Source organism: Oncorhynchus mykiss, chromosome 14 (genome assembly GCF_057628025.1).
Source record: "Oncorhynchus mykiss isolate SJ-2025 chromosome 14, ASM5762802v1, whole genome shotgun sequence".
Classification (NCBI taxonomy): Eukaryota; Metazoa; Chordata; class Actinopteri; order Salmoniformes; family Salmonidae; genus Oncorhynchus; species Oncorhynchus mykiss.
Window position 1 is genome coordinate 31,555,001 of NC_143035.1, and position 25,000 is coordinate 31,580,000.

A 25,000-nucleotide genomic window follows, 5' to 3' on the forward strand; every position below is an offset into this window, starting at 1 on the left:
GTTTCAGTGTTTGCTGAGTGTAAATATGTGATAGAGAACCTCAGTGTCTGGGTGTCGCACCATGTATCTGTTCATGTAGAATTTGCGTGCTGAATTTTATACACTTCTCAGCAATGCGTGTGGCTGAAATATCAAAATCCACTAATTTGAAGGGGTGTATCTCTCTCTATAATGCGTGGGAATACTTTGGATGGGATTTTTTTTGATCAGACAACTTGGGGGGGGGGCAAAGAAAATCACCCAGGGGCCAAATTCGCCAGTGAGCTGCCAGTTGAGAAACCCTGCCCTATTATGTATTGATTTAATAGGTTCCCATGAAGTTCATTGTCTGACATTGTGATGAGATTCAGGGGAGCAATTCACACCACTCGTTTTGTATAAAACATGCTTGAAATAGCCTGAAGATGTAAACATAACTGTAGGTGTAGGTGTTGCATTAGCATTAGTTTCCTTTTCAATGTTCACACACGCAGTATAATTATTAAGGGTGAAAAGTTGTAAATGTCTATCTGAGCAATGGACAGGGGTAATGGACCGGACCAACACACACACTGCTGCTGGAGTTCGGACCGAGCTATCTGATTGGTTGCGGCGGCTGACATGGTGGGCTGTCCCTTTCGCACCCGGGCGTCAGGTTACCGTACAACTGTTTAGCCCGAGGAGAGACTCAAACCCGGGGACGTCGGGCTCCACGCAGTGAACGAGAGACAGAGGAAGAGAGCAGTCCTGGCCCTTGGTAGACTAGACCTCTTCTAACTGTGCGTCCTTCGTCTACTAGCCTACCGCACAATAAATAACTCTAGACTCAGGGACAAAGAGGACATAGCTACTGACCGGTCTACTGCTGCATGGAGGCATCTGGGCAGTGCGTGCAGGAATACAGCTCCAGCTCAATCGGACCTCTCAAATGTTCTAGGACGAATAGAGAAGAGGAGAGGGGGAGCGCAGCGGATGAAAGGAAAGGAAATATTTACTACATTGACTCACCGCAGTTTCTCCGCTCTGGGGAAGAGAGGAGAATGGAGGAATGAGGAGAAGAGACGGTTAAAGTGTGTTATGTCAGGGGTGCTGCTGATGGAGTTCTAAATGATGGACACGTGTTGTCATCTATTCTATGAAATACAGCGACGGGTAGAGAGAGAGAGCTTTGCTGGGTGATAATAGTCATCTGACAAAGACATCTGCCGTTAGGCTACCCTTCTGACCGCAATAATAGCCCAGGCTGCAAAGAGACCTTGGCATAGGCTACCTGATCTAACGAGGAACCGATTCGGTGTGACATCAGGGACAAAGACGAGAAGAAGGAACTTCCCCGGTTTCTCAGCTACAGGTCAACAACGGATCACATCGGCTTTCATCCCTCCCTGAACCTCTCAAAACCGGAATTAAGATTCAACGGCTGTTGACACGCGCGCTTTGCGGACGGTTCAACCAAAGACAGGTCTAAACGAGGATCTGAAGACATACTGGACAGAGGGACATGTATCTAACATCGACCTCACATGCACCCGACTAACAAACACACGAGCCACAGAAGAAAGCGATAGATAGCGGCTGCTCCCCTGCCACGCGCACTGCCGGTCAGACTCTCTCCTCCGCTCGTTCTATCTCCGGGTTGTGAGAATGACTGGGGTTGCGTGCTTGAAGTGTTACCTCTGGATCTTTATCTTCGTATTTAGGTCGACGTTACCTTCTGACGCCAAATTACTGGAAACTATAATGTGGAGCACTCAGAATGCCAAGTAAGTGTCCTATTTAAACTCAATAGAGTGTCAAGCTTGGCAAATTCGCTGTGTGTGTGGAGAAGTGGAACTTAAAAAACTGTATTCAAATTCACTCTTTTCCAATGATGATGACACGTCAAGTTGGCACCCATGATGCGCATTGGCCTTTAGGCAATTTTTCTTACCCAAAGTTGTGTCTTGAGATTGGAGGTGAATGTAAGCCTAGTCTACGTGTCAGAAATACTATCAGAAGTCAGTATTACAATATTATCTGGATAGCATTGTGTATTTGGCACCTTCCTTAAAGCTAGAATCCTTTAATCGAAAACAATAGCAAAGCCAACTTCTCTGTTTTGGTAAAAAGCTGAGGGAGAATTGTAAGAAATGTAACCACTCTCAAATTAATAGACAGAGCTATGGATGTAAGGACTGACCATTCATTATATCAACATGATAGTTTTAACCATGTTTCGAGTCTATACAGTGTTTATGTTTACTTTGTTTACAAATATTGGAGAAAATCAGACTTACGCTATATTTTCGGTTCTGATGGTGTATGCTCACCAGGCATTTAGAAGTTATATTCTTCAAGAGTTAATGGGTATATAGGTAATCATTCATTTTTAAGCATGGATGTAAATTAAGATAATATGCTAGCCTGGCTAGTGACATTTTCTCGTTTCAAATATAACATGGCACATATTTAGGACCCGTGCTAGTAAAAATTGCAGTCTACTAGCCCAGCTGGCGAGTGCCCAAAGAAACATAAATTCCATCCCTGTTTATAAATCCAAAACATTGATGTAATAACCAAGGATTATAGCTTTAAGCAAGTGGTATTCAGCCAGGCGTACTGCAGGGGGTCCATGTATTTTTCTTGAACAATCCTAAAGTGGAAAAAATACATTTTTATTTCATTTTGTTTTTAAATGAAAATCGCTAGCAACAACATAAACTAATTTTGAATTATATACCGGACAGTTGAAAATCTTATTCTCAATAACGGCCTAGGAACAGTGGCTTAACTGCCTTGTTCATGGGCAGAACGACAGATTCCCCTGCCAGCTCGGGGATTCGATCTTGCAACCTTTCGGTTACTAGTCCAACGGTCTAACCTCCCAGGCTACCTGCCGCAATTTCTAACGTATGATGGTGGTCCCTGGGTCCCCTGTCCCTGGGCAAGAAAAAGTTGAAGACCCCTGATTTAAGCTATAACAGAGGCCCAATGTGTGCTGTATTTTCCTCTCTAACACCCCACCTTATGGTGGAATGAGAGGAAAAGCCACCGGCGAACGGTGGTGGGTCTAGGTGTACTGTAGGCTAGCTCCCAGCTCGCTCAACTCCCTCAAGGAAATAAAACATCTCTCCAGTTTGTCTCGAACTCTGAACATTCCCTGGCGACAGAGAAAGCCGTGCCTGTGCATGCGCTGAGCAGCATGCTAGGGCTGCAAGCACACACACTTTCCTAATTATAGTTTCAGAGAGCCTTATCGAGGCTACTGGCAGTATAATAATGTGTTCTGGTAACATTTATCACTCACACTAGACTGAGTCTCTCTCTCTACACCCACATCACATGGCCCGTTTATGGAAATCAATTTCTCCCGCATTTGGTAAAGGCACAAGGTATTAATTGTTAATATCCCAGGTTCATGATTTAACTGCAGACTCATGACATTCAGAATTATAAATTAGACCTAACTAACTGTGATTGGCAAAGCACCAGCACAACAGTGTGCATTTTTGTGACCACCAATGTCAACTGATCAGTGAAGTCTGGTCTTTGTTGTGGGGTCAGTGTCACTGACTGACCTCTACTCTGTCTGACCTCTAGGGTCCATATGTCAGTGGCAAGGGCAGAAGAACAAAACTCCTGGTGTTCTTTTCCCATCCTCTCCCTCCCCTCCCCTGTCCCGTCTTCCCTCCGCTGACCTCCATAGATTACAGCTAATAGAATAAATATGGAGAATGGACAGAGTATGCTGAATGCTCGGGTGATCATTGCCAAGCTGATGCGCAGCAGGAAACTGTTACAGTTCATCTAAGGAAATTAGTCAATTTAAATAAATAAATTAGGACTTAATCTATGGATTTCATATGACTGGGAGGCCACTTGGGAGCCAGGTCCAGCCAATCAGAATGGGTTTTCCCCACAAAAGGGCTTTATTACAGACATAAATACTCCTCAGTTTCATCAGCTGTCCAGGTGGCTGGTCTCAGACGATCCCACAGGTGAAGAAGCCAGATGTGGAGGTCCTGGCCTAGTGTGGTTATACGTGGTCTTCAGTTGTGAGGCCGATTGGGCGTACTGCCAAATTCTCTACAATGACATTGTAGATGGTAGAGAAATTAACATAAAATTCTCAGGCAACAGCTCTAGTGGACATTCCGCATGCCAATTGCATGCCTCAAAGCTTGAGACATCTGTGGCATTGTGTTGTGTGACATTGCACACATTGGCCTTTTATTGTCCCCAGCACAAGGTGCACCTGTGTAATGATCATGCTGTTTATTCAGCTTCTTGATATGCCACACCTGTCAGGTGGATAGATCATCTTGGCGAAAGTGAAATGCTCACTAACAGGAATGTAAAGAAATTTGTTCACAACATTTGAAAGAAATACGCTTTTTTGTGTTTATGGAGAAATTCCAGGATATTTTATTTTAACACATGAAACATGGGAGCAACACGTTACATGTTGTGTTTATATTTTTGATCAGTATATGTACATGTATGCATCCCAAATGACACCCTATTCCCTATATAGTACACTACTTTTGACCAGAGCCCTATGGAGGGAATTGGGTTTCCTATGTTGTGTGTGTTAGGTGACTGTGAGCTGGTGCTTTTAAATAATATGCTTTATTTATACATCCGATTCCATTGGGATTAAACATCTCAGTACTTCAGGGTGGGCTTCAGTGCTCTACAATGGAGTGAGCGAGAGAGAGAGATGTAATTTCAGCGTGGATAATTGGGCAATGGCTGAGATGTTGATTGATGAGATTACAACCAGCCATATCGCCCAGTCCAGCGATATGGCCAAAATATCATATCACAATATTTTTTACAATATGACAGTATTTCATGTTTTTCATCCTTGGGTGGCAACACATACATTCTAAGTGATTTCAATGGGTCTTTCTCCATTCTTATTGTTTTATACTGTTGTCGTGTCTTTGGCTATGCCGGATTAAGTGATATGACATGCTAGTCTATAAAATAATTTCTCCGTAATTAATATTACCTGATTGAGCTAATCATGTAAAGGTAATTAACTAGAGAGTCGGGGCACCACAAAATAATATTTATAGATCTGTTATCTTCCGAATAAACTCTTACAGACCTAGTAATATTTTACATCAATAGCAGTCAATATTAATCGTCATCTTAATTCAGTCTCATCTGAAAGTTGTAAATTCTTGGTTATCTGCACGAACCCTGGCTAACAAGTTGAATCAGCAATGCAAAATTGGGTTTAATTATTTATTTACTAAATACCTAACTAATCACACAGAATTACACATACACATAATTAAATTATAACTTGATTACAAATTACGTCATAAAGGAAAACGTCCCTAGTGGGCGGAACAGATATGACAGCTTGTTACACAAAAGAAAAGGGGCTGGGTTTGAGTGAAAGAGTGGGAAGACTGAGGAACAAAGGGAAGAAGCTGTACTATCGTAAATATAGTATCTTATGCATTCTAAATACCGCCCATTTGGAAAAGAAAAATGCAATAAATATTTCCTCTGAGCTGCGCTTCAGTAGGTTGGTGGTAGATGGAAGGCCATGTTGCCCAACCGAGTCCTTTGAAGAATGTCTCTGGTTGTCAATTGGATACGTTGTAGTAACGTCATTGGTGATAGACGGGATACTCTGTCTGTTCCTTCCTAACCCTCGTTTGCATCTGCTGTTGCTAACTCAACGGCTAGGAGGTATCACTTCTGTAGTGAATAAGAGTTCAAAGTTCATACCATTCGCAACCAAAGCTCACACTGATGTTGGCTTCGTTCTGTAGTTATTATCTGAACCATGCTGGCATAGGACCGTCGTCCTCGGAACAGGAGGTTACATTGTCGTCAGGGGCTTATATAGGAAGGGAGAGGAGGGCTTGTTTGAAAAGTTTTATAGCCCATGTCCCTTCACAGGGGCGGCCACTGATTGAGCAGAGCCCTATCTTATGAAAACCCAAATCTCACATTTTAGAAGCTAAAATCACATTTCATCCCATCACGAATAATTTCATTTTCAAACATTTAAATTGAACAACAATTCCATGTGAATCCGATAACTCTGATGTGTAGACTGTCCACTGTAGAGTTTATGTCATCTTATCATTGATGAGAATGTCTCAGATGACAACCGAACTGACATCATATTCATTAAGTACCACTGCATGTGTTCAATTGGTTGTATTACCAGAATATAGTTCATTTCCCCCCACCTTCTGATGTTCCCAGAATCTCTATGTTAACCAAGGGGTTTTGCAAATGTAACATCAGTAGGGTAGAGAGAGGAAAAAGGGGGAAGAGGTATTTATGACTGTCATAAACCTACCCCCAGGCCAACGTCATGACACTGTTCAATTTAACTTCAACCAGAAATTTATTTAATTTGAGATCATTTACACACTGGCACATAGGGCTGTACGATATGGGCAGAAAATCTAGGTGTTATTTTTAACCAAATTTTGCAATTGCGATTTGACTTGGGATTTAGATCAAAACAATTGCGTGAACTGTTGTAATCATGGAAATAGAATGATTATTCTAATTACATAGTTAGAATGTACCCACTGGGCACAGACGTCAATTCAACATCTACTCCATATTGGTTCAACATACTCAGGAGGACGCTAATATGGCCATTTTTTTTTTTGTTCAAGTAGGATAGCAGCTTATACAAGAAATGACTAATATTGATAACCATCAAGATGTCACCTTGATACATGCACATACAGTCTACTCAATGGGGAGGGCATGAACGTCCTGCTTGACAGCACTACTGTCCGGCAACATCTACCTAGTATCAGGATGACAGTCACACGCACAGCTCAATCAAAACCGTCTAACCTATAGCAGAGCGCTTTGACACACCTACGCCTTTCCACACGCCCTCTACTTTCCTTTCCACACCCACTCGCCCATTCTCTGGTAGTCATATTGAGCTGCAGCTACCCCATTCTCTGGTAGTCATATTGAGCTGCAGCTACCCCATTCTCTGGTAGTCATATTGAGCTGCAGCTACCCCATTCTCTGGTAGTCATATTGAGCTGCAGCTACCCCATTCTCTGGTAGTTATATTGAGCTGCAGCTACCCCATTCTCTGGTAGTCATATTGAGCTGCAGCTACCCCATTCTCTGGTAGTCACATTGAGCTGCAGCTACCACATTCTCTGGTAGTCATATTGAGCTGTAGCTACCCCATTCTCTGGTTGCCATATTGAGCAGAAATATGTAAATCAGGTGATAAATGAGGTGAAAAGGAGACTGGAGTGCCACTTTAAGGGTTTTCTCTTCATCTAGTAACATATTCATGCTTAGTCTATTCCTCTCTGATTTAGAAGATACTGTTTCTCAAACAACATGCTGATTTGGGCCTACACAAGTACTGGTATTAGGCTGTATTAGCTAGCTACATTTGTACTGACTCAGTACGCTAACTAGCTAGCGATTAGCATTAGCAGCTAACACAATTTATTTTAGCCACAACTTGGTAACAAAAGACAAAAGATAAAGTCAAATCCATACCGGTCTGTGCATCAATACTGGTATATAGAAAAATACAGTATATGGTAAAATGCGTTATACCAGCCAGCCCTACATTCACTCACTCAAACACTCACACAGACAGATGCATGACTCAGTCCATACTCTACACAGACAGCCTACATGACTCAGTCCATACTCTACACAGACAGATGCATGACTCAGTCCATACTCCACACAGACAGCCTACATGACTCAGTCCATACTCTACACAGACAGATGCATGACTCAGTCCATACTCTACACAGACCGGTGCGGCCTAACCAATCAGAGCTGCAGTAGGCCTATATTCCATTGCCATATATGGATCTGTGCCATTCACTTTGAACTGGACTGTGTATACAGCTGTGGTCTTGTGTAGATGTGCTTGTTTTGAGATCAAAGCAAGAGCTGCATGTAGCCACGTGTCCACATTTTGTTCATATCCTTAGCTAGTTACTGAGTTATTAGCCCAGTTATAGATCATTTATGGTCAGCAATGGAGGAGTGATTGCTTCCTGCAAGAGCACAAAATGTGTACATTTCTAGACGTCTTTGAAAAGCGATTCAGGTAAAGCGCTTTTTCTTGTCTTAAAGTGGCAGTGTTGTATTTTGAGACAGGCTTGAATAAGCTAAGTAGCCAATAGGCAGAGGGTAGCATCATTTGTCTGATTCTCTGTAATAATGGTATGGGAATAATAATGCATTTTATTTTGTAAAGTGGTTTCTTGCATCAAACAACACAACAGCCTTTTCAGTCACCTCCTTGTCTGAAGGACAAGTGGATAAACAGGTTCATGTCAAACCCTGTATGTTTTTTTCAAAAGTCTCATGGAATGTAGGCCTACATTGAACACCACACATTGGCTGCTACTGTAGGCTGAATGATAGAACAGCTAGCTACTTCCATGTTAAAATGTTACGGGATGTTTTGCCAGTCACATTCGGTTAAAGGTCCCCAAAACACACACATCAAGGGTGGACTGAAACAATAACTTAGGCCGGGAATTTGACTCCATCCCAGGCCACCCTCTTCACGCTAACCACCAGACCGCTAATTTTGTAGGCTACCCTATTTGTTGATCTAACGGGTACCAAACTAGTTATACATTTGGCCACTATGTTAATTTGGGAAGAAGGTTATCCACATTACAAAATACAAACATTTGGGACTGACCAACAAGTTACGGGATCTGAACACTGAGTTTTCAAGGTATGCTATGGCTATGGGTGCACCCTCAAACACTCACTAGGAATACACCAATCATAGCACATTCAAATGTACAAGGCTAGGCACACAAAACAATTAGCCTACACTTTTTAAAAAGAGAATGAGATATACAGAGTTAGCTCAAATGTTCAAATTATTATATTTATATTCATGCATCAAGCATATCAAAAGTATCAAAAAAACTTCACACATTCACTGAACTTGAACATAAGCTACAACAATGTCAGAAATTATAATACAAAAGTCAAAAAGCACTCCTCTACAAAAAAAATGTAGATTACAATGTTCACTCACTGGTGTCCATAAAGCAAACAGCACAAAAATAAACACATCTAAACACTGAAATTGAACATTGGCTACATAACTGCAAGTATAATACAAAAGTCCCAAAAACATGCCTCTGTACAAAAGCTTTAATGCACAGCAAATTTTCTTTCACCCTTGTCAGCCTGTTAAGGAAGAGTCATAGCATAGCTACTTCAGAGTAACCCGGAAGTAATTACCACTAGTAAACCAGTAGGTGGCGCAGTAACTCACTGCTCTCTGCCATCTTGTCAATGATGTCATCTTTGTCATGTCCCATAATAATCTCCTCCTCTGTTGCCATCAAAAGGAACGCTTCAAGGTTCTCTTGAGTGAGGGAGGTGGCGGTTCGTCATGAGGCGGTTAGGCGGTTCGTCATGAATTTCAGGGTGGAGAAGGTCCTCTCAGAAGCCACCAGAGTGATGGATAGGGTGAGGAGGAACTTGTAGCCCAAACCAATGCATCCGTGAGCAGATTGTACTGAGACAGGAGAAGATAGCAGCATATTGGGCAGTTTTTACATGTAGAGCAACTTCTGCTCACCAACTCCACACTTTCACCAGGATCCTCAAAGCCTTCCGCTGTTTCATCACTGGCGGCCCCGGTGTTGTACTCCTCCAATGGTGACCGTTTCAGGCTTTCCCACTGTTGTGCAAGGATGATCAGTTCAGCCTGCAATGCCTCAACAGTGGCATGTTCATCAAATTCCAGTAAGCATTTGCTGAGCTCCTTCATGGCTGTCTTTGGAAGGCCCTTTTCTCTGATCTCAGGAAAATGCTTCAGGATTCATGCAGGACACAGCACTGCACACAGCACTGCATCTGCTGCGTAACGTCAGTGAATACATTCAACAACAGTGACCAGTACCACATTGTGGGTCTTGATTTTGTAATCCATGTCTGCATTAGCAACGGGCTTCTGCCAACTCACCTGGTTTTCTCTTCTCTTTTTGTTCTCTTCTCTGGGAGAGCAGTCTGAGCTTCGGCATCACAGTTCTGCTGCTCCTCCAGAATGACAATGGCCCACCCAACAAAGTCGTCTGCTGCCCTCTTCACACCCTCAAAGTCTCGGGCACACTTCTCAGGTTATCCTCTGTTCCCGCCACCAAGTGCTGTGCTGTTACGATATCCATGCCACTTGTTTGCAAGTATTTAGAGAGAGGGGACGTCTGCTCAAAAATCCTGAGAAAAACCTCAGCTGTAATTATGGTTTCATACTTTAGGAGAACATCCTTGTACCCTTGGGCCCTGCTTTGGATGGCAGGTTTTATGGTCACATCCTTTTCAGTTCTTTCCATAGTGATGACCACATCTGGTCAGGCTTTGCAAAGCTTCCAAATACTTTCCTTTAGGCATTGTCTTTGGCCCACCAGCATGTTTCACCAATTACATCAAGCCGTCTGTGTCTCCTGTCTTCACTGGTTTCCTCCCATAGCTTCATGCGCTTGTAGGAATCTCGAACGAACACTGCAATGTCATTCAGTGGTGAGAAAAGGGATTGACTTGCCACAACACACCTAGTGGTGTCAGTTAGCACAAGGTTGAGGACATGTGAGTAACACCATATGGGTACTTGGTTAGGAGACTCTCCTGTGAGAAATGCAGAGAAGCCCCTGTAATGTCCCTGCATGTTAGCTGCTCAGTCTGTTGCCTTACCAACACACTGTTTGATATCTATGTCCATCTTCTCAAGGGTCTGTTTCACAAGGTCCACAAAGTACTGTCCAGTCAATGACCGCAATGAGTCTCTCGTGGACAACATCAGTGACATATCGCAGAACTACTGCACACTGGTCTTTGGATGTTAAATCCTGTGTTGTGTCCAGTTGTATTGAGAACATCCCTGCCTTTCTCACTTCAACAGCAATTGTCTGCTGAATCAACATTCTGATGACTTCAATGACTTTATTTGATGTTGTTTTGGACATCATAGTTACCAAGGACCCGCTTCCTTTACCCTCTCCCCATCTGCTTCTTGCTCTTCTCAATGCAATCACTAACATGCTCTTGTAGGCAGACATCATATTTGCTAAGCAACAATATGAGCTCAAGAAACTTGCCATGATTGACGGTGTCACGTTCTGACCATAGTTCTGTTATTTTATTATTTGTTTTAGTATGGTCAGGGCGTGAGTTGGGTGGGCATTCTTTCTGTTGGTTTTTGAGTTCGGACCAGTATGGTTCTCAATCAGAGGCAGCTGTCAATTGTTGTCCCTGATTGAGAATCATACTTAGGTAGCCTGGTTTTTACCTTTGGTTTGTGGGTGTTTGTTTCCGTGTGAGTGTTTAGGCCACACGGTACTGTTTCGGTTTTGTAAATTCACGTCATCGTTTATTGTTTTGATTCAGTGTTCAGTGCTTTCTTTAATTAAAATCATCATGAACACTTACCACGCTGCGCTGTGGTCCGATCCTTACTCCTCCTCAGACGAAGAGGAGGAAATCCGTTACAGACGGCCATGTTATCCAAGTTATATGCAGCTTTGTGTCTGTGTCCTCTGCTGCTAAGTCCACATTTACCAATAACTTTAACTACATCAATCACACGTTCCATGACCTGCCTCCTCTTTTTGACCTGGTCTCGTTGAACTGACATTTGGTTATCACTCAGAAGGGTACGGATGTCTGCTTTGTTGGCCCTGAGGAAAAAGGCTTCTGCATTTTCTCTATGGGTCTTGCTTCTCTCATGTTCCTATACTCTCTGATGGGCATGTTTCCAGGCCTGCATGCCTCCTTTGACAAATGCACTATCACTGGCTGAAGGTTTTGCGAATGCAAGACGTACTGAGCAGAGCAAGGAGGGAGTTACTTATTTGTATGTCAGCCATTTTCTGTTTGTGCCATCTTTGGAGTGGAATACATTGGGAATGACACTTTGAGCGGTTTGTTTTGGGTGGTACTGAAAAAATAAGTCAAAATCCTTGGACTGAGGACGGGCAAAATAATAACATGGATTTTCTGTGATTTCACTGTCCCTTTCAATTTTCCCTGTACTGGCTCTGAACCCCCCTCTCTCTCTCTCTCGCGATGTCCCTCTCTCTCTCTCTCTCTCTCTCTCTCTCTCTCTCTCTCTCTCTCTCTCTCTCTCGATTCTCTCTCTCTCTCTCTCTCGATTCTCTCTCTCAATGTCTCTCTCTCGATTCTCTCTCTTGATGTCTCTCTCTCTCTCGATTCTCTCTCTCTCTCGATTCTCTCTCTCTCTCGATTCTCTCTCTCGATGTCTCTCTCTCGCTCTCGATTCTCTCTCTCGATGTCTCTCTCTCTCTCTCTCTCGATTCTCTCTCTCTCTGTCTCTCCCTGTCTCTGTGTGTGTGCGCACATCTGGTTGCTCTGCAGAATGAGATTAACATTGTAAATAACCTAAACTTGTATTACTTGTGTATTACTTTTAGCCTATTTTACTGTACAGTGTATGTGCACTTTCCCTAGCTTTAATTTATGTGGCATGAGTCATGACCGAAAGCTGGCAAGTCCATAGTCTAGGTTTACTATTTTTTACTATATGAAACAGATTGCCTTCAATGCCATATTATGATCACTATGTGGCATTCATTGCTATGATATAATTCCTCCACGAAGGTGTAAGACGTGCAAACTGTTTAGCCTACCGGCCGTTGTGTCGCTGTTATTAGCTAGGCTACTTACAGTTGAAGTTGGAAGTTAACGTGCACTTAGGTTGGAGTCATTAAAACTCGTTTTTCAACCACTCTACAAATTTCTTGTTAACAAAATATAGTTTTGACAAGTCTGTTAGGATATCTACTTTGTGCATGACACAAGTCATTTTTTCCAACAATTGTTTACAGGCAGATTATTTCACTTAGAATTCACTGTATCACAATTCCAGTGGGGCAGAAGTTTACATACACTAAGTTGACTGTGCCTTTAAACAGCTTGAAAATTCCAGAAAATTATTTCATGGCTTTAGAAGCTTCTGATAGGCTAATTGACATAATTTGAGTAACTTGGAGGTATACCTGTGGATGTATTCCAAGGCCTACCTTAAAACTCAGTGCCTCTTTCCTTGACATCATGGGAAAATCAAAAGAAATCAGCCAAGTTCTCCCCCCAAAAATTGTAGACCTCCACAAGTCTGGTTGATCCTTGGGAGCAATTTCCAAACTCCTGAAGGTACCACGCTCATTTGTACAAACAATAGTATGCAAGTATAAACACCATGGGACCACACAGCCGTCATACCGCTCAGGAAGGAGACGCGTTCTGTCGCCTAGAGATGAAGGTACTTTGGTGCGAAAAGTGCAAATCAATCCTAGGACAACAGCGACCTTGTGAAGATGCTGGAGGAAACCAGAAAAAAACTAGTCCTATATCGACATAACCTGAAAGACCGCTCAGCATGGAAGAAGCCACTGCTCCAATACCGCCATAATGTCACGCCCTGACCTTAGAGATCCTTTTTATTCTCTATGTTTGGTTAGGTCAGGGTGTGACTCGGGTGGGAAAGTCTATGTTTTCTATTTCTTTGTGTTTGGCCGTGTGTGGTTCCCAATCAGAGGCAGCTGTCTATCGTTGTCTCTGATTGGGGATCACACATAAGTTGTCATTTTCCTTTTGGGTTTTGTGGGATCTTGTTTTCTGTTTAGTGTCTGTACCTGACAGAACTGTTCGCTTTCGTTTTCACTTTTATTATTTTTTTTTAGTGTTTTTGAAAATAAATATCACTTTCCAACAACATCCATCCATCCTTTGGTCCACTCCTTTCGACGAGAGCTGTTACACATAAAAAAGCCAGACTATGGTTTGCAACTGCACATAGGGACACAGATCATACTTTTTGGAGAAATGTCCTCTAGTCTGATGAAACAAAAATAGAACTGTTTGGCCATAATGACCATCGTTATGTTTGGAGGAAAAAGGGGGAGGCTTGCAAGCCGAAGAACACCATCCCAACCGTGAAGCACGGGGGTGGCAGCATCATGTTGTCGCGGTGCTTTGCTGCAGGAGGGACTGGTGCACTTCACAAATTAGATGGCATCATGAGAAAGGAAAATTATGTGGATATATTGAAGCAACATCTCAAGACAACAGTCAGGAAGTTAAAGCTTGGTTGTAAATGGGTCTTCCAAATGGACAATGACCCCAAGCATACTTCCAAAGTTGTGGCAAAATGGCTTAAGGACAACAAAGTATTTGGAGTGGCCATCACAAAGCCCTCACCTCAATCCTATAGAAAATTTGTGGGCAGAACTGAAAAAGCGTGTGCTAGCAAGGAGGCCTACAAACCTGACTCAGATACATCAGCTCTGTCAGGAGGAAGGGGCCAAAATTCACCCAACTTATTGTGGGTAGCTTGTGGAAGGCTACCCAAAATGTTTGACCCAAGTTAAACAATGTAAAGGCAATGCTACCAAATACTAATTGAGTGTATGTAAACTTCTGACCCACTGGGAATGTAATGAAAGAAATAAAAGCTGCAATAAATCATTCTCTCTACTATTTTTCTGACATTTCACATTCTTAAAATAAGTGGTGATCCTAACTGACCTAAAAGGGAATTTTTACAAGGATTAAATGTCAGGATTGTGAATTCCTGAGTTTAAATGTATTTGGCTAAGGTGTATGTACTGTAGCTAGCCATGCTGGGTGTCGTGTTTGTGTGTCAGTGTGTGTTTTTGACTGACCTGGTCCCTTACTGGTGAACATGTCGCTTATTTTGCAGCATTTAGCTGCGTCTGTGGCAAGGGCTTTTAACCTTTTTATTCTCTCCCTCTCTGCTCCATCTTTCCTTTTCTGTCCTTCCATTTCGTCGTGTGACTTGTCGAAAATGTTATCGGTAGAGAAGCAGGTAGACGGTTGCTATGTGCATCGTGGAGCGACCTGATGTCATTTTTGGCGCGAGAACACTGCAGCGAGAGAGTGATAGTCGCGCCTGATGCATGGATTCTCCGTTAGTGATGGGCATTCTGGCTTTTTCCAGTGAGCTGGCTCTTTTGGCTCCCGACAGCTCTTTAAAAACAATGTTTTGTATTTTTTCAAGTCAAACAGTTTGCAATAGTTTGACTATGATGGGTGTTAAAACAATTGTAATTAAATTATTAAATGAAATCATACTCTAACTTAACCACAATGTATTTAAAAATGCATTGGTTTGTAATGAAAAATAATGCTATTAAGCATTTGCATTTAAAGTAAACCTTTTAATGTACAGTCGTGGACAAAAGTTTTGAGAATGACACAAATATGAATTTTCACAAAGTCTGCTGCCTCAGTTTGTATGATGGCCATTTTCACATACTCCAGAATGTTATGAATTGCAAATTCCCTCTTTGCCATGCAAATGAACTGAATCCCCAAAAAACATTTACACTGCATTTCAGCGATGCCACAAAAGGGCCACCTGACATCATGTCAGTGATTCTCGCGTTAACACGTGTGAGTGTTGACAAGGACAAGGCTGGATATCACTCTGTCATGCTGACTGAGTTTGAATAACAGACTGGAAGCTTCAAAAGGAAGGTGGTGCTTGGAATCATTGTTCTTCCTCTGTCAATCATGGTTACCTGCAAGGAAACACGTGCCGTCATCATCGCTTTGCACAAAAAGGGCTTCACAGGCAAGGATATTGCTGCCAGTAAGATTGCACCTAAATCAACCATTTTATCGGATCATCAAGAACTTCAAGGAGAGCGGTTCAATTGTTGTGTGAAGAACGCTTCAGGGCGCCCAAGAAAGTCCAGCAAGCACTAGGACCGTCTCCTAAAGTTGATTCAGCTGCGGGTTCGGGGCACCACCAGTAGAGAGCTTGCTCAGGAATGGCAGCAGGCAGGTGTGAGTCCATTTGCACGCACTGTGAGGCGAAGACTTTTGGAGGATGGCCTGGTGTCAAGAAGAGCAGCAAAGAAGCCACTTCTCTCCAGGAAAAGCATCAGGGACAGACTGATATTCTGAAAATGTACAGGGATTGGACTGCTGAGGACTGGGGTAAAGTCATTTTCTCTGATGAATCCCCTTTCCGATTGTTCGGGGCATCCGGAAAAAAGCTTGTCAGGAGAAGATAAGGTGAGTGCTACCATCAGTCCTGTGTCATGCCAACAGTAAAGCATCCTGAGACCATTCATGTGTGGGGTTGCTTCTCAGCCAAGGGAGTGGACTCACTCACAATTTTGCCTAAGAACACAGCCATGAATAAAGAACGGCACCAACACATCCTCCGAGAGCAACTTCTCCCAACCATCCAGGAACAGTTTGGTGACGAACAATGCCTTTTCCAGCATGATGGAGCACCTTGCCATAAGGCAAAAGGGATAACTAAGTGGCTCGGGGAACAAAACATCGATATTTTGGGTCCATGGCCATGAAACTCCCCAGACCTTTATCCCATTGAGAACTTGTGGTCAATCCTCAAGAGGTGGGTGGACAAACAAAAACCCACAAATTCTGACAAACTCCAAGGATTGATTATGCAAGAATGGGCTGCCATCAGTCAGGATGTGGCCCAGAAGATAATTGACAGCATGCCAGGGCAGATTGCAGAGGTCTTGAAAAAGAAGGTTCAACACTGCAAATATTGATGCATTAACATCATGTAATTGTCAACATCATGTAATTGTCAATAAAAGCCTTTGACACTTATGAAATGCTTGTAATTATACTTCAGCATTCCATAGTAACATCTGACAACAATATCGAAAGACACTGAAGCAGCAAACTTTGTGGAAATGAATATTTGTGTCATTCTCCAAACTTTTGGCCACGACTGTACAAAGTACATACAGTGCCTTGCGAAAGTATTCGGCCCCCTTGAACTTTGCGACCTTTTGCCACATTTCAGGCTTCAAACATAAAGATATAAAACTGTATTTTTTTGTGAAGAATCAACAACAAGTGGGACACAATCATGAAGTGGAACGACATTTATTGGATATTTCAAACTTTTTTAACAAATCAAAAACTGAAAAATTGGGCGTGCAAAATTATTCAGCCCCCTTAAGTTAATACTTTGTAGCGCCACCTTTTGCTGCGATTACAGCTGTAAGTCGCTTGGGGTATGTCTCTATCAGTTTTGCACATCGAGAGACTGACATTTTTTCCCATTCCTCCTTGCAAAACAGCTCGAGCTCAGTGAGGTTGGATGGAGAGCATTTGTGAACAGCAGTTTTCAGTTCTTTCCACAGATTCTCGATTGGATTCAGGTCTGGACTTTGACTTGGCCATTCTAACACCTGGATATGTTTATTTTTGAACCATTCCATTGTGGATTTTGCTTTATGTTTTGGATCATTGTCTTGTTGGAAGACAAATCTCCGTCCCAGTCTCAGGTCTTTTGCAGACTCCATCAGGTTTTCTTCCAGAATGGTCCTGTATTTGGCTCCATCCATCTTCCCATCAATTTTAACCATCTTCCCTGTCCCTGCTGAAGAAAAGCAGGCCCAAACCATGATGCTGCCACCACCATGTTTGACAGTGGGGATGGTGTGTTCAGGGTGATGAGCTGTGTTGCTTTTACGCCAAACATAACGTTTTGCATTGTTGCCAAAAAGTTCAATTTTGGTTTCATCTGACCAGAGCACCTTCTTCCACATGTTTGGTGTGTCTCCCAGGTGGCTTGTGGCAAACTTTAAACAACACTTTTTATGGATATCTTTAAGAAATGGCTTTCTTCTTGCCACTCTTCCATAAAGGCCAGATTTGTGCAATATATGACTGATTGTTGTCCTATGCACAGAGTCTCCCACCTCAGCTGTAGATCTCTGCAGTTCATCCAGAGTGATCATGGGCCTCTTGGCTGCATCTCTGATCAGTCTTCTCCTTGTATGAGCTGAAAGTTTAGAGGGACGGCCAGGTCTTGGTAGATTTGCAGTGGTCTGATACTCCTTCCATTTCAATATTATCGCTTGCACAGTGCTCCTTGGGATGTTTAAAGCTTGGGAAATCTTTTTGTATCCAAATCCGGCTTTAAACTTCTTCACAACGGTATCTCGGACCTGCCTGGTGTGTTCCTTGTTCTTCATGATGCTCTCTGCGCTTTTAACGGACCTTTGAGACTATCACAGTGCAGGTGCATTTATACGGAGACTTGATTGCAAACAGGTGGATTGTATTTATCATCATTAGTCATTTAGGTCAACATTGGATCATTCAGAGATCCTCACTGAACTTCTGGAGAGAGTTTGCTGCACTGAAAGTAAAGGGGCTGAATAATTTTGCACGCCCAATTTTTCAGTTTTTGATTTGTTAAAAAAGTTTGAAATATCCAATAAATGTCGTTCCACTTCATGATTGTGTCCCACTTGTTGTTGATTCTTCACAAAAAAATACAGTTTTATATCTTTATGTTTGAAGCCTGAAATGTGGCAAAAGGTCGCAAAGTTCAAGGGGGCCGAATACTTTCGCAAGGCACTGTATAAATGTAACCATTCAAAGCGAATACAATCTGAACAACATAATAATAGTATATTGCACCATATCAAAGAAAAATACATAACAATGTGCAAAGCTGCAGCATCCCACTTAAAACATTAAACTGGTCCCTCTTTTCTCTCTCTTCTTTATTGCCATGTTATAACTAGCAGCACACAGAAATGCTGACCATATTTTGCTTTTATGAGAGATTTGCATTCAGAAATGCAAGCTGCCTCACTTTCAAGGGGCTGATGCGGTTTCTTCTCTCAGTAATTATTTGTCCCGTTTTCGAGAAGACCCTCTCAGAGGGAACGGATGTGGCCACTATGCAGAGTCTCCCTGTCATGACTTTAGTAATCCGTGGGTAGTCAGAGGACTTGTTCTTCCACCAGCTCAGAGGATCTGCAGATCTTTGTAGGAGGGGCTCCTCCAAATAGGATCGGACCCTCATTAGGGATTCCTTCGCGTTGCATCCCCAGTTGCTCTCTTGTCAAACAGCATCCAAACAGCAGACGTTTGTGGCACTACTGCTGGTGCTTCTGCTCCATCTGCTCCCTCTTCTTCGTGCTGCCCTGGTGCCTGAGCCAGTTGACTGCTGGGGCTGTCCCTCCCTGCTGCTGAGGTTATTCTTTGAAGAGCCTCATGAATCGCTCTGGCATCACTGAAGGATAACTTCTTAAACCTCAAGTGCAGCGGTTTCTGATAGCACGTGATTATATTCCATTCTGTGGAACTTTCTGTCTATTGATGGACATAGGGTGTCCAACTCTGTCACGTCCTGAGGTTACATTTGCTTCTCTCTGGCGGCTGGCTGTGATTGGCTGCAGACCCTTACACAGCAGTATCATTTTTGAGGCTGTCACATAGCTGAAAAGAGAGAACAGTAACTTATTAGTTCAGGTTCATGTTTTGTCTGCTGATACTACATTCTCATCTACTGCTCATATACATATATAATACTGGATTAAATAATGATGTAGTAATAACTGCTTACTGTACCTCTCTCCACTGATCTCAACAGTGACCTGCTCAAAGGGTTCCAGGACTCTGCACACCTCCTCCACCACCTCCCATTCCTCTTGGGTCAGAGCATCAACAGGTGCATTGACAATGGCCAGGGGAGAGATGATGGCATCCTTTGACTCAAGAAACTGCTCGCTTCAACATATAAAATGTTGATTCCACCTTGTAGTGCAGTCTTGTTTAGGCCTCAGCTCAGGCATCCCCATCTGGCGTTGTGTAGACTTTAGTTTTTCAGCACCTACTGTGCTCCTGTGGAAGCATTCCACAGCTGCCCTCACTTTGTCCACAGTGGGCTTCATCACCTTCAGAGCATCTCTTACAATCAGGTTGATTGTGTGGGCAAGACATGGATGATGGGTCCATTTAAACATGTTCATGGCTTTGGTTATGTTAGCTGCATTGTTGCTAAGACAACAGACCATTTGTCAACCTACTTGCCATTCTCTGGCCACTCTCAACCGTTCCTCTGCCAAGTTCTCTGAGGTGTGTCTGTCGCAGAACTCAAAGCAGTGAAATTAAGTGACATGTAACCGACCTGTAAGAAGTGGTTACCCTTGATGTCCAGCAGTCAGCAGTAAGGCAAACTGCAGTAGCTTTTTGGACTCTTTCCCGCACTGAAGCCTGTGTGCTCTCGAACAGTTGTGGAATAAGTGATTTTAAAAGGGTTTTCCTGCTTGGAATTGTGTACATTGGATTTAGACTATTGCTATAATTTCTAAAACCTCTGTCCTCCATGATCAAAAATGACTGGAAATCGGTGGCAATCATTTTAGCCAATGTAATATCAATTTGGCCTTGTTTTACTACAGTCATGGACTTTGGCATAAACTGGTCCATAGAAGACTGTTGCTGTGGGTCGCGGAGTAGGCCTACTTGACTGAGTGGATACTGGCTCCACCACTATCACTAGTAGGCCTACTTGACTGAGTGGATACATCTCCATGTGTGGAGGTGCTGGTTCCACCACTATCACTAGCAGGGCTACTTGACTGAGTGGATACATGTGTGGAGATGCTGGCTCCACCACTATCACTAGTAGGCCTACTTGACTGAGTGGATACATCTCTACGTGTGGAGGTGCTGACTCCACCACTATCACTAGTAGGCCTACTTGACTGAGTGGATACATCTCTACGTGTGGAGGTGCTGACTTCACCCCTATCACTAGTAGGCCTACTTGACTGAGTGGATACATCTCCATGTGTGGAGGTGTGGCTCCACCACTATCACTAGCAGGCCTACTTGACTGAGTGGATACATCTCGTGTGGAGATGCTGGCTTCACCACTATCGTTCCTGCTTGCTATATTATCGCTGCTCAAGTTGACTATTCACGGCAGGCCAAAACGACCCTCAGGCCACCGGTGGTCTCGACGACCAGTCTGCCACTTGTCGCTCCTCTTCTCAGTTCGCTGCAGCTAGCGACTGGAACGAGCTGCAAAAAACACTCAAACTGGACAGTTTCATCTCCATCTCTTCATTCGAAGACTCAATCATGGACACTCTTACTGACAGTTGTGGCTGCTTCACGTGATGTATTGTTGTCTCCCACAGCCACACAGCCATACAGCCCCACAGCCATACAGCCCCACAGCCATACAGCCCCACAGCCACACAGCCCCACAGCCACACAGCCACACAGCCCCACATCCATACAGCCCCACAGCCACACAGCCATACAGCCCCACAGCCATACAGCCCCACAGCCATACAGCCCCACAGCCATACAGCCCCACAGCCATACAGCCCCACAGCCACACAGCCCCACAGCCATACAGCCCCACAGCCACACAGCCCCACAGCCACACAGCCCCACAGCCCCACAGCCACACAGCCCCACAGCCATACAGCCCCACAGCCATACAGCCCCACAGCCACACAGCCCCACAGCCTTACAGCCCCACAGCCATACAGCCCCACAGCCCCACAGCCATACAGCCATACATCCATACAGCCTTACAGACATACATTAGGTAGTGTTGTTGTTGTGAAGTGACTCAGTCAGCAGTATGTAAAGGCTTGGTGAGAGCGAGAGAGGGAGACATGGAGAGAGAGAGAGGTAAAGACAGAGGTAAAGACAGAGGGAGAGAGAGATAGATGTAGAGAGAAAGAGAAGGAGAGAGATGTAGAGGTACAGTATTTGGTGTCTCATCTAGATTTATGACCTAGTTCCTGTTCCCACTTTAGAGACCACCGCTGTCTCAGCTAATAAATTAGTATTGCCCTCTACCACATACACACACACGCACACACACAGACCCTGGGAGTATACTGTTATAGATTGTTATTTAAGGATGATATCACTCTTCTGCTTCATAATCAATACTTGATCAATAGGAGAGGAACTCTTCATCGATTGGCCACTGGCCTGCATGCTGGAACATAACAAAGATCTCACACTCTGCAGAAGAATTCATACCCTTTTATTAGAACTTAGGAGGGTAGCGGTAACCTGGTGGAACCAGCCTGATCACTGTGTTTACCTAGGGGAGCGGTAGCCTGGTGGAACCAGCCTGATCACTGTGTTTACCTAGGGGAGCGGTAGCCTGGCGGAACCAGCCTGATCACTGTGTTTACCTAGGGGAGCGGTAGCCTGGTAGAACCAGCCTGATCACTGTGTTTACCTAGGGGAGCGGTAGCCTGGTAGAACCAACCTGTGTTTACCTAGGGGAGCGGTAGCCTGGTGGAACCAGCCTGTATTTACCTACGGGAGCGGTAGCCTGGTAGAACCAGCCTGATCACTGTGTTTACCTAGGGGAGCGGTAGCCTGGTAGAACCAGCCTGTGTTTACCTAGGGGAGCGGTAGCCTGGTAGAACCAGCCTGTGTTTACCTAGGGGAGCGGTAGCCTGGTAGAACCAGCCTGTGTTTACCTAGGGGAGTGGTAGCCTGGTGGAACCAGCCTGTGTTTACCTAGGGGAGCGGTAGCCTGGTAGAACCAGCCTGTGTTTACCTAGGGGAGCAGTAGCCTGGTGGAACTGTGTTTACCTAGGGGAGCGGTAGCCTGGTGGAACTGTGTTTACCTAGGGGAGCGGTAGCCTGGTGGAACTGTGTTTACCTAGGGGAGCGGTAGCCTGGTGGAACTGTGTTTACCTAGGGGAGCGGTAGCCTGGTGGAACTGTGTTTACCTAGGGGAGCGGTAGCCTGGTGGAACCAGCCTGTGTTTACCTAGGGGAGCGGTAGCCTGGTAGAACCAGCCTGTGTTTACCTAGGGGAGCGGTAGCCTGGTGGAACTGTGTTTACCTAGGGGAGCGGTAGCCTGGTGGAACTGTGTTTACCTAGGGGAGCGGTAGCCTGGTGGAACTGTGTTTACCTAGGGGAGCGGTAGCCTGGTGGAACTGTGTTTACCTAGGGGAGCGGTAGCCTGGTGGAACTGTGTTTACCTAGGGGAGGGGGAGATGAACCACAATAGTTTTCTTTCTTGCTGAAATAGATATGAGAGATATGAATATTGACAGAGCAATGTGTCAACGTTTATAGCTGGTCTATAATGTTTAGCATTTATTAAGAATCAAACATATAATCTCTCTTTTTGCTTCCACACACCCAGTTCTCTATCTGTTTAGTAAGCCTGCAGTCTTCCTACAGTATACACTCATCAGATATAGTAACTGTACGTGTATTTAGCTTCCTCAGCCAACATCCACTTCCTGACCAGCTGACAACAACAGCTGTTTACTGATCTTATTGTGGCTTTAAGCTTCTGTTGGAGACTGTTGGTTTCAATAGGCTTTTCCTTATGGAATGGAGTACTCTGAGAGAGACTGTTGGTTTCAATAGGCTTTTCCTTATGGAATGGAGCACTATGAGAGAGACTTGGTTTCAATAGGCTTTTCCTTATGGAATGGAGCACTATGAGAGAGACTGTTGGTTTCAGAAGGCTTTTCCTTATGGAATGGAGCACTATGAGAGAGACTTGGTTTCAATAGGCTTTTCCTTATGGAATGGAGCACTATGAGAGAGACTTGGTTTCAATAGGCTTTTCCTTATGGAATGGAGCACTATGAGAGAGACTGTTGGTTTCAATAGGCTTTTCCTTATGGAATGGAGCACTATGAGAGAGACTGTTGGTTTCAGAAGGCTTTTCCTTATGGAATGGAGCACTATGAGAGACTGTTGGTTTCAATAGGCTTTTCCTTATGGAATGGTGCACTATGAGAGAGACTGTTGGTTTCAGAAGGCTTTTCCTTATGGAATGGAGTACTCTGAGAGAGACTGTTGGTTTCAATAGGCTTTTCCTTATGGAATGGAGCACTATGAGAGAGACTGTTGGTTTCAGGAGGCTTTTCCTTATGGAATGGAGCACTATGAGAGAGACTGTTGGTTTCAGAAGGCTTTTCCTTATGGAATGGAGCACTATGAGAGAGACTGTTGGTTTCAGAAGGCTTTTCCTTATGGAATGGAGCACTATGAGAGAGACTGTTGGTTTCAATAGGCTTTTCCTTATGGAATGGAGCACTATGAGAGAGACTGTTGGTTTCAGAAGGCTTTTCCTTATGGAATGGAGCACTATGAGAGAGACTGTTGGTTTCAGAAGGCTTTTCCTTATGGAATGGAGCACTATGAGAGAGACTGTTGGTTTCAGAAGGCTTTTCCTTATGGAATGGAGCACTATGAGAGAGACTGTTGGTTTCAATAGGCTTTTCCTTATAGAATGGAGCACTATGAGAGAGACTGTTGGTTTCAGAAGGCTTTTCCTTATGGAATGGAGCACTATGAGAGAGACTGTTGGTTTCAATAGGCTTTTCCTTATGGAATGGAGCACTATGAGAGAGACTGTTGGTTTCAGAAGGCTTTTCCTTATGGAATGGAGCACTATGAGAGAGACTGTTGGTTTCAATAGGCTTTTCCTTATAGAATGGAGCACTATGAGAGACTGTTGGTTTCAGAAGGCTTTTCCTTATGGAATGGAGTACTCTGAGAGAGACTGTTGGTTTCAATAGGCTTTTCCTTATAGAATGGAGCACTATGAGAGAGACTGTTGGTTTCAGAAGGCTTTTCCTTATGGAATGGAGCACTATGAGAGAGACTGTTGGTTTCAGAAGGCTTTTCCTTATGGAATGGAGCACTATGAGAGAGACTGTTGGTTTCAGAAGGCTTTTCCTTATGGAATGGAGCACTATGAGAGAGACTGTTGGTTTCAGAAGGCTTTTCCTTATGGAATGGAGCACTATGAGAGAGACTGTTGGTTTCAGAAGGCTTTTCCTTATGGAATGGAGCACTATGAGAGAGACTGTTGGTTTCAGAAGGCTTTTCCTTATGGAATGGAGCACTATGAGAGAGACTTGGTTTCAATAGGCTTTTCCTTATGGAATGGAGCACTATGAGAGAGACTTAGTTTCAATAGGCTTTTCCTTATGGAATGGAGCACTATGAGAGAGACTGTTGGTTTCAGAAGGCTTTTCCTTATGGAATAGAGCACTATGAGAGAGACTGTTGGTTTCAGAAGGCTTTTCCTTATGGAATGGAGCACTATGAGAGAGACTGTTGGCTTCAGAAGGCTTTTCCTTATAGAATGGAGCACTATGAGCGAGACTCATAGAGTTGTTTTGGTTTCTCTCTGTAGCCCTGTGTCCTGTTCCCCTGTTCTCGCCCTCCCTTTCTC

At 43.8% G+C, this 25,000-nt stretch overlaps 1 protein-coding gene across 1 annotated transcript in view; it reads left to right on the plus strand.

Moving 5' to 3' along the window:
- Positions 1-274: 274 nt before the first annotated feature.
- Positions 275-25,000, plus strand: part of LOC110489129 (ephrin-B1) — a 155,214-nt gene continuing 130,488 nt past the window's right edge. Inside the window, exon 1 of the mRNA XM_036943311.2 lies at positions 275-1,742. Coding sequence (XP_036799206.1) covers positions 1,624-1,742 — 119 coding nt within the window. The 5' untranslated portion in view covers positions 275-1,623. The remainder of the gene's footprint in view (positions 1,743-25,000) is intronic.